Source organism: Carassius carassius, chromosome 7 (assembly GCF_963082965.1).
Source record: "Carassius carassius chromosome 7, fCarCar2.1, whole genome shotgun sequence".
NCBI lineage: Eukaryota > Metazoa > Chordata > Actinopteri > Cypriniformes > Cyprinidae > Carassius > Carassius carassius.
Genome location: NC_081761.1, coordinates 32,107,194 through 32,123,847, shown reverse-complemented (window position 1 = coordinate 32,123,847; position 16,654 = coordinate 32,107,194). Strand labels below are relative to the sequence as shown.

Here is a 16,654-nt window from a genome sequence, read left to right as displayed (position 1 = left end):
TCACAGGGAGTGTGAACATTCTCATTAAACCCAGTAGACTGTGTAATACTTTTGTCTAGTAATCTAGATTAAATGTCGTAAAGGTGCAGTAAAGTCCTGTTTGAATTATTTGCCAGCTGTGTGTAGAAATGCAATCTTTTCTACATTACTTTTCTACACTGTAGTTTCAGCTGTGCAACTGGTTTCTATACAGGTTGAGCTTTGATGAGGGGAGGGTGTGGAACAAATACAGTTTCACTTCATCCCCCCTGTTCGTGGACGGTGTCTTGGGCGAACCTGGCGAGGAAACGCTTATAATGACGTAAGTATGAAGAATATTCATTAGTAATACATTTTGCTTGTTCTGGAATGAGAAAATGGTGCTTGATGAAATATGGTTTATGTGATGAACACTGTAAACCCCGAATGTCCTCAAAGAATCTGAGTAAATTCAAAGTAGTGCTGGCATTGTCACTTTTTCCCTAACTGACATGATTTGTTCTGTTACTGTATGGAAGACCGCTTACGCCACTGAAAAAAAATTTAAAAATCACAATCGCGAAGAAAAAGTATGAATATTTTCTCTGAACTGTGAGTTTATATCTCACAATTTTGGCTTAATAACTCGCAGTGTGGATTAAAAATTCACAAGTGTGATATAAACTCACAATTCTGAGAAAAAAACTAATTGTGAGAAATAAAGTCAGAATTGCGAGATAAACTTTGTTCACAGAATTTAAATCTCACAATTGTGACTTTTTTTCTCATAATTGCATTTTCATCTTGCAATTTTATCTATATCTTGCAATACTAGCTTTATAACCCACAATTGTTAATTTATATCACACATTTCTGAGAAAAAAAAAGTCAAAATTGTGTTTATATCTTACAGTTCTGACTTCATAACCCACAACAGTTAATTTATATCATGCATTTTTCAGAAAAAAAGTCAGAATTGTGAGATAAAGTCAGAACTGCGATAATTGTGAAAAGAAAAAGACTTTTGTTTTATTTATTTTTTTTATTCAGTGGCAGAAATGGGCTTCCATAGTTATTACCCTCTATAGGACTAAACAGCTTTGTTAGACATGCATAGTAACATAAACATATTAGTACCATTTTATCTAGCTAGAAAATAATTTATAGACTGCTTCATTAGGTACACCTTCCTAGACCCCGATTGTTCTGGCATTGCCTTCAGAACAACCTTAATTTTTTTTTGTGCCATAGCAGCCAGCAAATTGTTGGAAACAATCTTTAGAGATTTTGGTCCATATTGACATCATAGTATCAGACAGTTGCTTCAGATTTTCTGGTTGCAAATCCATGACACAAATCTCCCGTTCCACCACATCCCAAAGGTGCTCTATTGGATTGAGATCTGGAGGTCATTTGAATGTGGTGAACTCACTGTCACCTTTCTTTCCCATTCTGATGTTCGGTTTGACCTTCAGTAGAACATCTTGACCATGTCTACATGCATAAATGCATTGATTTGCTGCTATGTGATTAACTGATTTGATATCTGTATTAAAATTATATTGTATAACTAAACTTTTTATAAAATGTTATACTTTAAACTTTATATCTTGTACTTATGACTTTAAATTTCTACTTTATTTTTCATAATTGTGACTTTATGTTACAGTGAAAGCTCTGTCATAATTACATGTTTCATATGATTAAATGGTAATTGTGAAAAAAAAACATGCAAGTATAAAATGCTCAGTGATTTGCTTGGTGATAAAAATAAAGCAATTAATGATAAAGCAAGTGGTTTATTTTTAGACCTTCCAGTAATGACTCACCTATTTGAAAAGGCAGATCATTAAGACCATCATGCCAGTTCTGATTTGGCATCATCCTGAATCCAGCACAACCTCAAATTATTTTGAGAAGTATTTCATGAAGTTTTCCTTTTGTAGGATATTCCTAGATACTTTCTGCTCTCTTTCTGACAGGCCCTAAAAGTGTCACACTGTTCTTGAGTGTCAGACTTTCTCAATGTGAGTTTCAGACTTTTTGTTGACAGTTTGACGCAGGTTTCCACTGATGTGGTTTGACTTGGATAACATTGCTAAGCATTTCCTCTTCCTGTCCGCTCTACATCTTTCTAATCATTAGAGTCACTGTGTTCTCGATATGCCACTGCTCGCCAGACGTACAACGGCTGACGTTGTGCCTTTGTTTGCAGGATCTTCGGTCATGTCAGTCACCGCTCAGAATGGCAGCTGGTAAAGATAGACTTCAGGTCTATCTTTAACAGAAGATGCATCGAGTCTGACTATGTGCAGTGGGATTTGCATGACCAGGTAAGAAATGATTTTAGTATTTTAGCATTTAGTTCCCCAATCTGAATATTTGCCTAAGTCATTTTTTCACACAGTCTTGTATATTGATCTCTTTAGGGAGGAAAGACAATGTGGAAACAAGCAAATAAATCAATAAATATAGAATGGATATATTAAATAACAAATATAAAACAAAATTTTCACAAGCTTTTCAGTATTACTGGTATAAATTAAAATGACTTAAATTGTTATTTTTTATTTCAGTGTTTATTTTTTAATAAAATATTATTTCACTAAATTAGACAAAGAATCATAGAAATCATGGAATCAGTGTTATTTAGCTTCACTGAGATCCTGTTATAGTTTGTATATATATATATATATATATATATATATATATATATATATATATATATATAGTTTGAGTTAAACAAGTTAAACTGGGTGAGAATGAAATATTGCCTTGACAATTAGCTAGTTTTAGTTTTTTTTGCTATAATTTTTATTTGTAAAATATATAAAATAATAATATAATAAATTAATTTTGCTAATTTTTTTTACTTGAAGCAATGTTTTATTTGAAGCAATACACACACACACACAGACACAGACACACACACACACACACACACACACGTTTGATAGAACAAAAAATAAATAAATTATTAAATAAATATGACCCAATTAATAGAAAGGTCAGAAAACTAGTTTTCATGTTGAGTTAATATAATCTTAAACCTCAAAAATGTGAACTGTAATTTGTCTCTGTCACCAACAACAAACAAGTTCACTCTTTGTCAGTCACTTCGAGTTATGTTGTGACGACATTAGGGGATTCACTTGGGAGCCCCAATCATCTATGACTTTTAAGAGAAAATGCCAAATGAAATTTTGCATAGCTGCATCACTCCCAATGCATACGGGCATAGATAGACGTTGTGTGCCTCCACTCAAGGGCGTAACTTTGGGTCTACCATTGGGGGGGTTAAACTCGCGGCATATTTATTAATTAATTAATTAATTGTATAATTTTCTTGTGTAAAAGGTAACATGCTAATTTGCATAATTTAATTATGCAATCTCCCCCAAAACGGGTGACTGTATTGGAGCAAACAGCAACTTAAGTTACAATTCAGTGACATTGGTTCTACACAGTCCCTGGCACCCTCTGGCTTTACCTCATAGGACACTGGCAAACGAACATCTAACCAGCCAACTCCAGTCAACAAAACAAATCATCAGCTAACTCAGTGTTTCTCAAACTTTTCTGCCATTCCCCACTTCGGAGATAGGAAAGGGTTCCGAGCCCCACCTGTCCCCAATCACCCCAACAAAATGTTAATAAACTAGGCTTTAAGTTTAACTGTTAAAATGTATTTTTATTAACATCACATTTTAAAACTTAACATCAAATAACAGCATTAAAAACTTTCAAATAAAGAAAATGAAACTGCAATTATATTATCATTTTGCATGAAATAAGACTCAAAAGTAGATTAAAAAATAATTATAATTGTGTTTGCATTTAGCCTCTGATAACATCAATACAAGTGTGGACTAACGTTAACCTAGTTGTGCTTTGATTCATTTTGACACTTTGCAAAATCCATGCAAAAAGAACAACAAAAAAACAAACAAAAATAAAATAAAAATAATCTCAAATTGAACCAGAGGTGGTAAATTCCTAATAATGTACGTGTTTTTTTAGGTATTTTAATAAGATAGATACCTAAAATACATTGCGCATACAGCTCAACTAATGCGATCTTTATAAAGGTGTTTGAACAACAAAACACATCCACTTGCACATATTTGACAATCGGAATATCAGATATATCCTGCTATAGCTAACACATTTGTGAAATTTTGAATAAAAAAGGAAATAAAAGCAGATCATCAGTCATTCAGCGCTATTGTGGCTGCGGTGTGACAAGCAATGAATGGCGCATCTCCATGGGAACCATAAAGCGATACTACGATCAATAACGGTCGCCTTGAAATACTTTTAAACTTACGTGTGCAGAGGTTAAGTAACGTCAAGGCTTACATTTAAATGTGTCTTTGTTTTGAGTGCATGGTCAATAAATAAAGGAACCTGTTTGTCATGTCTCTATTCCCCACACTTTGAGAAATGCTGAGCTAACTTAACAGCTAACTTAGGGGTACCTCCGTTTGGTCAGGATTTTTCTTTTTGGCTAGTGTCGACAAACAATGAAAAATCGTTGTCTGGCTGCCTTTCAGTGTCCTTTTCATCTTTCCATCAGCTTTCTCCAATCATTCATCCCATCGACTGCGCAAAATAGTGAACAAACTTGGTACAGAAAGCGGGTTGGGTAAAACCAGAGACTTTGGTAATACCAAATCAGTGCGGTGGGCGGGGGGTACATTACAGATTTAAAATATGATACTATCTTTCTTGCTGGCAAATGAAATTAATAAAGAAAATGAACAAAAGTATTCATTCTGAATATTTCATATCTATTTAAATCTGAATGATGTGATGATATTGGGGGGTTATATTAGCTGGATCAGATTTTTGGGGGGGTCATGACCCCCCTAAACCCCCGTGCAAATTACACGCATGCCTCCACTCATTCAGATTTTTGCTTCGGAGCTGAGTGGATGAATGTGCTTGATCTACACAGAGCCCATTTCATCATGTGGCTGGAATCTTTTCTGCTTGCCATCACGGTGCGAACAGCAGTGTCCCTGTCTAAAGGGTTCCCCTGGGCACTTTAACTGAAAGAGCAAATCACGAATGGCTTGCGTCTTCTTAAAGATGTCGTTCCATCCGTGCCCCCTTGGTTGTGGTCGTTACCTGTCTTCTGAGGATGAACACAGTCATTGTCTTCAGTGTCTAGGCATCCAACATGCAGAAACTGCATTCATGGATGACTCATGCACCTTTTGTGGGCGAACGAGCATGGCATCGTTGCGATCTCCCTGTTTTCTAAAAAGAGAGGCACTGGCTACTGCTACCCATCCCGGTCTCTCTGGCTCCCCGGTCTTTCTCCCAAGTGAATCCTCAATGTCGTCATGACATAACGTCTCCATATCCTACACCAGGGAATGAGGGTTACGTACGTAACCGAGACATTATTAGCTGTGATTAAAAATCTGAAATAAATTGCTCCAAGTTCCCTCGGGCTCCATTGTGACAATCACGCGGCCTCTGTAAAACAAATCTCCCCATCTTAATGTCATCACTGTCCTCAACTCAGCTTCTATACTGCATTAAAAGAGGCCAGTATAGTCTTGGTCAGATACCTTTCTGCTTTGTCTGATCTTTCCAGCATAATAAACTCTCCACTGAGGCCTGGTGCTTTAGATTGCACTAAAGAGTGTTCTGCATTGGCTTTCTGTTTTTTTTTTTTTTTTTTTTATTTACAAGATTTCTTACTAACCGGTCCTGACATTCTTTCCCAGGGTCCGCTGCTGAGACTATATTTGAACAGAATAATATATATCCCAGAAGTCATGCTGCCAAGTGTCCTCTCACAGGAGTATAATAGATGTGCCTTTATTAGTTGTAAGGACATGGCAGTAGACTGTCCTACTTTAACCTGAAGCCTTGTAGTACTTTCTATTTCTGTGACAAACTCTGAGAAGCTAAGGCAGACTTGAAGACAACAGAAGTCGACAGAAGACAGAATGATATCAAAGTTTGGATGGTTAAAACTCAGCTTTTGGGCTGTAGACTACAGTACTATGCTGATGAGATCAAGCCATTCTGTGAAAAAAATAAAATAAAACATATTGTGAGAGGCCTAGAAGCCTGAAATCTTTGACAAAATGAATCCCACAGAGTTCAGATGTGAGATATGAAATATGGAACAACCAAGTACAATGAGCGGAAACATTTTTTTCCTCTCTCTTTCCTATTCTCTCTCTTCTTCTTTCAAGTCTCTGGAAATTTCCAGTCATTTTTTGTAAATTCAGTGTGATGCACACATGCTTCATTGTTATGAATTATGTGAGAACTAAAATAAACCTGAACGAAAACACCATATGCCAACTTTATTGTAGAAAACCTTTGAGTGTGTATGCATGCATCTATGTTTATGTTGAAATCCTGCTTATAGGGTGAACGCTGCCTCATGGGAGTCAAAAGAGTCTACCGAAAGCTAAAGCCCATAGCAAGGTGTGTTATGGGTAAAACCTACTCAGTCACGATGATATCCGAGCCATGTGACTGCACTGAATCAGACTTTGAGTGGTAAGTAAACAAGCATCTTTCTTCAAAGATTCCCACTCTATTGTAAAACAGACCACTTTAACACTGTGATATGCCAATATGAAAAACCGCAGCAAATTATTATTATTATTATTTTTTATTCAAATTAAATAATTTTACCAATCAAAAGTTTGGGGCCAGTAAGAATTTAATTTAATTTAATTTAATTTAATTTAATTTAATTTAATTTAATTTTTAAGGAGGATACATTTTAATTCAGCAAAAAATGCATGTAATCAAAAGTGACATTAAAAAGGCATTTATAATGTTATATTTTAATTTAAAATAAATTCTTTACTTTTACATTTACTTTCTATTCATTAAATAATTCTATTAAAAAAACAGCAAATTAGAATGATTTCTGAAGGATCATGACTGGAATATATTACATTTTAAATATATATTCAAAAAGAAAACACTTTTAAATTGTAATATTAATAATTTAATTGTATTAATAGTACAGTTTTTCTTTTTTTTTCTCTCTCTCTCTCTCTGTATTTTTGATCACATAAATGCAGCCTTGGTGAACAAGGGACTGCTTTCAAAAAAAAAAAAAAAAAAAAGTTAAAAATCAACCTCAACTTTTTAGTTCATGTCAACAGTTGTCTCAAAATATTTTTTTAGAAAGAAGTATCTGTGACATAGTTGATACCTACATGAAAACTACACTAAGTCTCTCTATCTGTAAGTCGTAGTCCTAACTATAAGATCAGCATTTTCACACGAGTTGCAGTAATTTCCTTAAAGAAGATCTTTGCTATGTGGAAACTAGTCAAGCTGTGTGAAGACGGCTAAATGGAGACAGACATGTTACTTCTTAAACATCACAGTTCCTCAATAATACTGTTGTCTCCGTCTGTCAACCACCCTGTCTTCTGTAGTATTTCACGCCCCACGCTTTGTGGCTTAAACCCTCCATCTGTATTCCTAACAGTCTTTGCTCATCATGTAAATGTGGCCTCTATCCTCATTTCCCCCTGAATTATCAAAGTTATTAATGTCACTGTTCTGGAAAGTTCCAAATTTGCAGGCCCCTCGGGGCCATACAGAACTAAGTGTGAAAGTTGTTAATCAGGGAGTGAAACGCTGTGCGTTTACCAACACAAGCTGGCTACATCTGTGTAGCTTGTCATGGTAATTAGTGTCATTTGTTTTCTTGATTGGGGTGCTGCGTTGCATTGTAGGACAAACAACTTTGGCTTCTGTTGTCTGACAGTTAAGTCTAAAAATAAATGAATTAATATAAAAGTGGATGCTGAAAGTATTTTTATGCTGACAAAGATTTCCATGTATTAGAATACATAGATATTTCTTTCTCTGGGTTATTTGTTAAATGTTAACATGAAAGAGAGATGCTAGCACTTTAACTGCAGGCTGCTATACAATTTTTATAAATTGTTAGAAATGAAATGTTATATAACTGCAAAGAAAAAAAAAAGCTTTAAAGCATGTAACAAGCATTATTATTATGATTAAAATGTCTAGTTAAAGACTTTTCTTGACTTGCCAGTAAGAAAAAAGATTTAATATATACTATACACTATAATGTCAGTGGCGCTTAGACTTTTGCTTTAAATACATATTATTCATGACAGCTATAATTATTTCCATATAAAATTGAGAATTATTCATGTTAATCATAGAGAGAAAAATTGGCATTTTGACTTCAATATAAGGCTTCAATAATATAATAATAATTATAATAATAATAATTAGACTTTGATATAATAAAAGGCTATCTCAATGTAATTTAACCAAACATAAACTAAAAAAAAAAAGGAGTAGGATTTACTTGAAAACTCGGAAATTGCTTGATTTCAAAGATATTGCAATTAGCACACTGAATTAAGCAAAAAAATTTGAAGCAGGGAAATTCATGTCTGTTCTCACCGTTTTTTTATAACAGTGATTATGGCTTCGAGAGAAGGGCCGATGGGAAATGTACTCCAGCATTCTGGTTCCTGCCCTCCTCCATGTCTCGGACCTGTACTACAGAACACACGTTCCTCAACAGCACTGGGTGAGATCTCATTTGATGCATACATCTATCCATTAAAGTGATTATTCAGTGTTCCCATTATCATTGATGGTATCATCTGTATTCTCAAATGATTTTGATGTATGACTCATTTAAAATGTTGTATGTGTTTTCACTGTTGCAGCTAAGTAGGCTAGTGCATTTCAATGTTGTCAACTGATCGTTTTGTATTGGAGCTTCAGAACTGGTTTGTAAATGGAATTTTTGAATGTATTTACAGGTACAGAAAGGTGGTGTCTAATAACTGCACCGGAGGGGTGATGGAGAAGTACACAGCTCGTAGGCAGCTGTGCCCTAGCCAGGCCCCTCGGGGCCTTCACTTAGTGACCAGCGAAGGGAAGCTAACGGCTACTGTTGCCAGCAACGTCACCTTTCTCGTCTTCCTGGAGGAGGTATAGAAAGATTCAGTGTTTCCTTCACTGCCTATAGGTGACAAAATCATACATTATCTTTCAAGGAATGTGAGTTTGCATTCTGAGCAGATAAAACAACTGCAAAATAATAGCTAGAAAACACATCTTTCCCAATGGCTGCTAACAGTCATCAGCTATGTTTCCATTATCCCATTGAAATGCCAAATTTAGAAAAAAATCCCAGAATTTGCAAAAAAGTTGTTACGCTCGCTAAAGGTGGTTTTTGACTTTTGCAAAAAAGGGTTAATTCAAGATTCTTATTTGTCACATACATGATTATAAAGAGAATATATAACCAGCAGTGAAATGTGAGTAATGTAATTAATGTAATGTGATTAATGAGAGATGTTAATGCATTTTGTTCATTCAGTTCACTGGCATGTTAAATGGAAATGGTGCTAATTTGGAAATGTTTTATGCAATGTTTCCAATTTTGTGCACAAGTTTAATTCGCAACTTTAGAACAAAACCCATCTATTGTGACCAGTGTAGTCAGCCACAAACAAACAACTCCAGTAATGCTTTGTTTTAAGAACCAAATATCACTATTGACAAGTAGCGTATTAGCATGCATTTTACTAGCATATTGGCTGTTTATTAATACAAAGAACATATTAAAGGACTAGTTCACTTCCAGAATAAAAGAAATCCTGATAATTTACTCACCCCCATGTCATCCAAGATGTTCATGTCTTTCTTTCTTCGGTCGAACAGAAATTAAGGTTTTTGAGGAAAACATTCCAGGATTTTTCTCCGTATAGTGGAATGGGAGCAAATGGGTTGAAGGTCCAAATTGCAGTTTTAATGCAGCTTCAAAGGGCTCTACACAATCCCAGACAATGAATAAGGGTCTTATCTAGTGAAACGATTGACATTTTCTTAAAAAAATTACAAATTTACTCATCTTTACTCATGTACAAAACCACAAATGCTCATCTTGCTTTAGCTCTGTGATGCATGTCCACAACTTCACACATTAACGTAATCACGCTGTAAATGCGTGACTAAACTGTAATAACTACCTTACTGTTAATAATCAGCAAATTACGAGTTAATTGAGGCAAACGTCAAAGTTAGTTATAGTGAGAACTGGTTATAGTGAGAACTTAAGTGTGACCTTTACAATTTATCCATAGTACCTACTGCTATATCCCAAAGTACAGAGATAACCATCATCCACCATAAATCAGGCATTATAAGCTTGAGCTTTTGAGAAATCTTGCCTGTACAAGAGCAATGTTTTCCAATGGTAGATCATACGAGACATCTTCCAAAGCAGATGAACTGACAGCTGAATGAATCGTACATGGAGCTTTGCCAGTACCGTAGTCAGGAACAGTTTTGCTTTCTGCCTTTCTGTGTGTGTGTGTGTGTGTGTGTGTGTGTGTGTGTGTGTGTGTGTGTGTGTGTGTGTGTTTTATTATTTTTTTGACCAAGACTCAATGATGTTTTATGTTATTACCCTTTTTTTCCCCAGGGTGATGGATCGAAAACCAGCATCACAGTGGATTTCGGCGATGGAAATGCTTTCACCTACTCCAATGTGAGCTCTATTGAGGATGGCATTAAACACATCTACAAGAATGTGGGAATCTACAGAGTGTCAGCCATGGCGGAGAACACTCTGGGCTCGGAAACAGTGCTCCTCTTCCTACACATTACGTGTAAGCCAAGATATGGGAGGGCGAGTAACAATATGCACAATACAGACAGCCATATCGTATTCTACTTTTGTATCCTTAATGTATTTTAAAGACCCACTGGGTCTGAGGACTCTGAACTCATTTATGCTTTATTGACCAGAAAAATCTCATTTGGCCTTGGTCGTATTGCACTCTACATTAAGCAGTCTAGATTTCAAGCTTATAGTCTCTAACTGGACCACGAGATTGGAATCATCCCTCTTAGTTATTGCCGACAGAAACTTCAGTGTATGATGAAGGTCCCAAGAACCCAAAATATCATCAAAGTCTGATGAACTTTACTTAATGTAACTTAAGAATTATGGACCAGTTATTTTTAGTAAATTAAAACCATACAGCACAATGTAGTCAAATCAATTTCCAAACAAATAACTTAATACTTTTATGTGAATCAAATACTATTAGTTTACATTTTTGTCTCATGTTACTCATAAAACTCCTGAGACTTCATTGACTATAAGCAATACACAGTATGAGTACTATTTCATACAAATAAACAAATTATGTTTTTTTTTCTTGTTTAATGTTTTTTCAAACGGATATTCAAGAGTCTAATTCAAGAAAGGATTGAAATGTTATTGCAGAACTAATTGGATTATTTTTAATTTAATTCTCGAAACGACCAACCTGCCGCATCACACACTTGCTGCAAGGGCGCACTTCTTGCTCAAGCCATTGAAGATGCAACCCAACTGGTTGAATGGGCACTAACTCCTAGAGGCGAAGTTTGACCACGCGCCCCGTAGGCTAGGGCAATAGCAACCCTCACCCAATGTGAAACTGTTTGCCTGGTGGCAGCCACACCCCTGACTGCGGCCCCCACGGCATATGAAAAGCTGCTCTGACTTACGCCACTGGCTAGTGCGGTGGAAGTAAATCTGAAGAGCACATACTGGACACAGTAAGTGAAGTCTTTTCTGCTCTGGTGTTGTAAATGGCGGAGGACAGAAGTCTTTGGAAATGAGTAGGATGGACATCCAAACTATAGAACCTGACAAATGTGTGTGGAGAGGACCAACCTGCCGCATCACACACTTGAGCAGGAGCATCCCTCACCCAATGTGAAACTGTTTGCCTAGAGGCACCCACCCGGTTGCAGCCCCCATGGCACATGAAAAGCTGCTCTGACTTAAGCCACTGGCAGTGTGGTGGACGCAAGTCTGAAGAGCATGTACTGGATACAGTAAGGAACATTCAGAAGATAATTAGGGTGAGGATGCAAAATAGCTTTGACTCGCCCAGGGGCAAAATCGGAACAGGATGGCAGGACTGACAAAGCCTGTATATCCCCAATTCTCCTTAGAGAGGTAATGGCCATAAGAAAAACCCTTTTTAGAGTCAGAAGCCTGGAGGCGCTGATTCTAATGGTTCAAAAGGGGTGCCAGCCCTTCAAGCACTACGGCTAAATCCCCTGAAGGGGCCGTAGCTCTAGTGGGTGCCTCAACCTCTGAGCCCCATGGATGAAGTGGGCGACTAGAGGATGCTTTCCCACAGAAACCCAGTCAATCAAAACATGGCAAGCCAAACTAACGGCCATGTAAGTTCTGAGAGTACTAGGGCATGTGCCTGAGGACAATTTCTCTTGCAGGAACTCCAGTACTGAAAAAATTTGGCAGTGAGCTGGGTCTGCATGGTGTGTCATGCACCAGCCCTCAAAAACACTCCATATGAGGGCATAAGTTCTTCTAGTGAAGGGAGTCCTAGCACTTAGAATAGTCTCTATTATTTTGGCTGGAAGACCAGCATCTCTTAGTTGGTCCCCCTCAGGGGCCAGACGTGAAGGTTCCAGAGCTCAGGCCGGGGATGAAATACTGTCCCCTGTGCCTGAGAGAGAAGATCTCTTCTGACTGGAATCGCCCATGGTGAGCCATCGAGGAGGGATATTAGATCTGAGAACCAAACTCCGGTCGGCCAACGGGGCGCTATCAGTAAGAGGCGAGACCCCTGTTGCGGACCTTGGCCAGGACTTCTGGGAGCGGAGCAATCGGAGGAAAGGCGTAAAGACGCAGTCTGGGCCAGGCATGGGCCATAGCATCCAGACCCAGGGGAGCTGGATGAGTCAGAGAGATGTAGAGGGGTCATTGTGCCATCTCCTGTGAAGCACAGAGGTCCACTTCTGCTACTTAAAATCTTTCCCAGATTTGACTCACTACTTCGGTGTGGAGTTTCCATTTCCCGTGTTTCACAGCTTGTCTGGACAGCAAGTCCGCTCCTACATTCATATGCACAAGAATGTAAATCGCCATGAGAGTCAGGAACTTGTCCTGTGCCCAAAGCAGAACCTGGTGTGCTAACTCGTTTGCAGTCGTTCGCAGTTCGCAGTCCGCCCTGGCGATTTATGTTAGAGACTACAGATGTGTTGTCCACCCGCACTAGGACATGGTAGCCTCTCAACTGCTGGAGGAAGTATTTCGGGGCCAGAAATACAGTCTTCATTTCGAGGCAATTGATGTGCCAATTCGAGAAGATGACCTCTCCAGATCCCTTGGTTTGGACAGGCAACTAAGGCCGCTCCCCAGCCCATGAGAGAAACGTCTGTCATTAGCATCTTGCGATGACAACACGGACCTAGAGTGGGACCCAAAGTCAGAAACCGGGGTCTGAACCACATAGATAGGGTACGAAGCCCCTGGTGCGTAACCCTTATTTGCCTCATGCAGGAGACAGCTGTGCCCGCATTGTGATCGAATCCCATACCACACCCAAATACATTGTCCTCTGAGCATGAGAGAGAACGCTTTTCTTGGCATCGAGTCTCAACCTCAGAGATTCGAGATGAGCTAGGACGACATGCTGATGTCGAAGCGCAAGCTCTTGAGACTGGGTCTGATTCAGCCAGTCGTTTATATACATTTTAAATGTGGATGCCCTGGAGTCGTAGAGGAGCCAGAGCTGCATCCATGAATTTCGTGTAAGTACGGGATAACAAAGCTAGGCCGAATGGAAGAACCTGATACTGGTGAGCTTCGTCCCCGAAAGCGAACCTCAGGAACCTCCTAAGTTGTGGCAATATTTCAAAATGAAAATACACGTCCATTAGATCTATGATCGGACGTAGCCCCCTGTCTTTCTTGGGAATATGCACGTGCCGGTTTCACAGAGGTGGAGACCACGGTGTTGAAATGCAGAGGACGATGTGCAAACTGAATCCTGTAGCCCTTCACTACAGTTTTTTCGACTCATGGGGAGATATTTCGCAGTAGTTTCCACGCTGCCAGCTTCTCCGAAAGGGGCACTTATTTTGACACTTTGTTTGTGAGGGTGGGGGGGGGGGTTAGATGTCTGGTGTCCTGAAACATGGCAGGAAGCAACAGAGCATGTATCATTTCACTGGAGGCCACTGCCCTCCGAAACACCGATGGTGGCGGAGGTTGTTCAGTGATCCCCTAAGGGTGCCAGGAAGGAGCCTTACACTTCTGATGGAATTTTCCAGGGCCCTCCCTGAGGGGACAGGTGTGGACTGTTTTATTTATTTATTTTTTGACAGCCCCGACACTTGAGCACAGTGAGTGAGAAACATATTAAAGGTCTCCTCCTGGCACTCAGGTTTTTTTTTTTTTTTTTAGATCAGCCTGATAGCCTGCAGAACCCATGGTGTGCAGGGCAGCACTAGTCTGACCCACAGCATGAAATGCGTTCCATCCAAGTGTAGATGTTGATACAGTACGTGGCTTGGCAGGGAATATATATATTATTCATCATCATCATTTCATCATCATTTCTTTATTTATATTTTTTTATTCATTTTTTTATTTAAATTATGTTGCTCCAATAGGGGAGAGATAGTCTCTCACCTATGAAATCATAATGTACAAAATCTAATTTAAAGACTTTAATCTGGTCACTGCACGAGTCACCACCTAGTAACTTATAAAGGTAAATCAGTAGCAAAACTCGAGAGGTTGAAGATCTGATTGTGAGAACTTGTCATATTAATATTTGTATTTGTAAGTTAAAATTTACACTCACAGCTCTGATGTGAAAAGCTGAATCTTTCAATTTGCACACACAGACAATGATCAAAACACTCGTGTTTTGAATTGGAAGTTGTAGATAAATAGTCACAAATGTGTAGAATGACATTCACACAAAGAAAATGACATACACACATTTTTACGACATATTTACTTTTGCACTTTACTTCAGTTTCGCTGCACAACGTCAAGTCGGCACTTACAACCTCTCAGATATGGAAGTACAAGTTCAAATCCTAGCGCTCTGACTTTTGCTACTCTTTTTGCGGTATTCTGTTGCAGAACTCACTTGTGCACTTGTATATGCAGATGTGAGAGAGCAGAGCTGGGGGCGGGGCTTTGGTGCGAATGAAGATATTTTATTGGTCGATGCCTGACCAATGAACAACGCCAATTGTTTTCACTGAATATCCTTAGCTTTGACAGGATTTTAAGACACTGCATTCATTTTGCCATTCAGGTATTATCTAGTAGACAAATAATGCAACATATTTTATATGTATATCCCACTGCATATTGCAGAGTAAACTCGCTTTGATCTCACCGCCACGCGGTCATGTGGTTCATGGAGCTATCAATAGTACTAAACCACACATTTTGTCAATATGCTTGAAATGTACTAATAGGGACAGACTGCAGTTTCATTATATTTGCAGCGATTTCCAGTAATTTGTAACACTTAAAGTGCATTGCTTATGCATGGTTAACTACGTTGAATAATGACTATGCCTTAAAATAGCATTTTATACTGGAAAATGGAACAGCAATATGTTCTCATACTCCTCCTTGGCAGTTAAATGTGACTAAACAATTAAGTGTAACTTTTAACCAATAAAATAACTGTACTACATGTTAACTCAGTCCTGTTTAGTTAATTTGAAGAGATCATGGTACTAAATAATATGCGCAATAATTATGATCCATGAATGACCATTTGAAATATAACATTTTCTAATATGGTTATTATTTATACTACAATAACTGCAGTATTTAGGTTTAAATTCCTGTGCAAAGAGGCACGCTTTAAATTAGAGGCATTTGGTGGCCAGAAAGATTATATATATATGCAATTCCATTGCTTAAACACTAGATGGCCTTGTTGATGTTTAATAAATACATGTATTTAGCTCTACTAGTTGCTCAAAACAGTATTTCTGGTCATAAGTGCTTATGTTTTAGGTTTTGCTGTTTAATGTACATTTAGACATTATTAAACACTCGATTTTTATAAAAATAATAATAATAATAATGTTGCATTTAAAAAGGTTCATTACTGACAAGCAAATTGGGAATTTAACCCAAAGAAGAAGTTAAAATTATTTTTACAAAACATAAAAATAATAAAAACAGCATTATATTGCAACTCTGGTAGAGTGATATGCAGTGGGATATACATATAAAATATGTTGCATTATTTGTCTACTAGATAATACCTGAATGGCAAAATGAATGCAGTGTCTTAAAATCCTGTCAAAGCTAAGGATATTCAGTGAAAACAATTGGCATTGTTGATTGGTCGGGCATCGACCAATAAAATGTCTTCATTCGCACCAAAGCCCCGCCCCCAGCTCTGCTCTCTCACATCTGCATATACAAGTGCACAAGTGAGTTTTGCAACAGAATACCGCAAAAAGAGTAGCAAAAGTCAGAGCGCTAGGATTTGAACTTGTACTTCCAGATCTGAGAGGTTGTAAGTGCCGACTTGACGTTGTGCAGCGAAACTGAAGTAAAGTGCAAAAGTAAATATGGCGTACACATGTGTGTATGTAATTTTCTTTGTGTGAATGTCATTCTACACATTTGTGACTATTAATCTACAACTTCCAATTCAAAACACGAGTGTTTTGATCATTGTCTGTGTGTGCAAATTGAAAGATTCAGCTTTTCACATCAGAGCTGTGAGTGTAAATTTTAACTTACAAATACAAATATTAATATGACAAGTTCTCACATTCAGATCTTCAACCTCTCGAGTTTAGCTACTGATTTACCTCCATAGTAACTCCTCATGTCCTTATAATC

At 37.8% G+C, this 16,654-nt stretch overlaps 1 protein-coding gene across 3 annotated transcripts in view; it reads left to right on the top strand.

The window, feature by feature from the left end:
* The window catches only part of LOC132143944 (VPS10 domain-containing receptor SorCS1), a 169,476-nt gene that overhangs the window by 136,182 nt on the left and 16,640 nt on the right, over positions 1-16,654 (top strand). For all 3 annotated transcript variants that reach the window (XR_009434300.1, XM_059554604.1, XM_059554603.1), the window contains exons 14-19: positions 194-301; positions 2,174-2,291; positions 6,353-6,486; positions 8,411-8,524; positions 8,763-8,934; positions 10,433-10,619. Coding sequence is in view for 2 of the 3 variants with exons in the window: in XM_059554604.1 (XP_059410587.1) it covers positions 194-301; positions 2,174-2,291; positions 6,353-6,486; positions 8,411-8,524; positions 8,763-8,934; positions 10,433-10,619 (833 nt within the window). In the remaining variant the exon portion in view is untranslated. The remainder of the gene's footprint in view (positions 1-193; positions 302-2,173; positions 2,292-6,352; positions 6,487-8,410; positions 8,525-8,762; positions 8,935-10,432; positions 10,620-16,654) is intronic.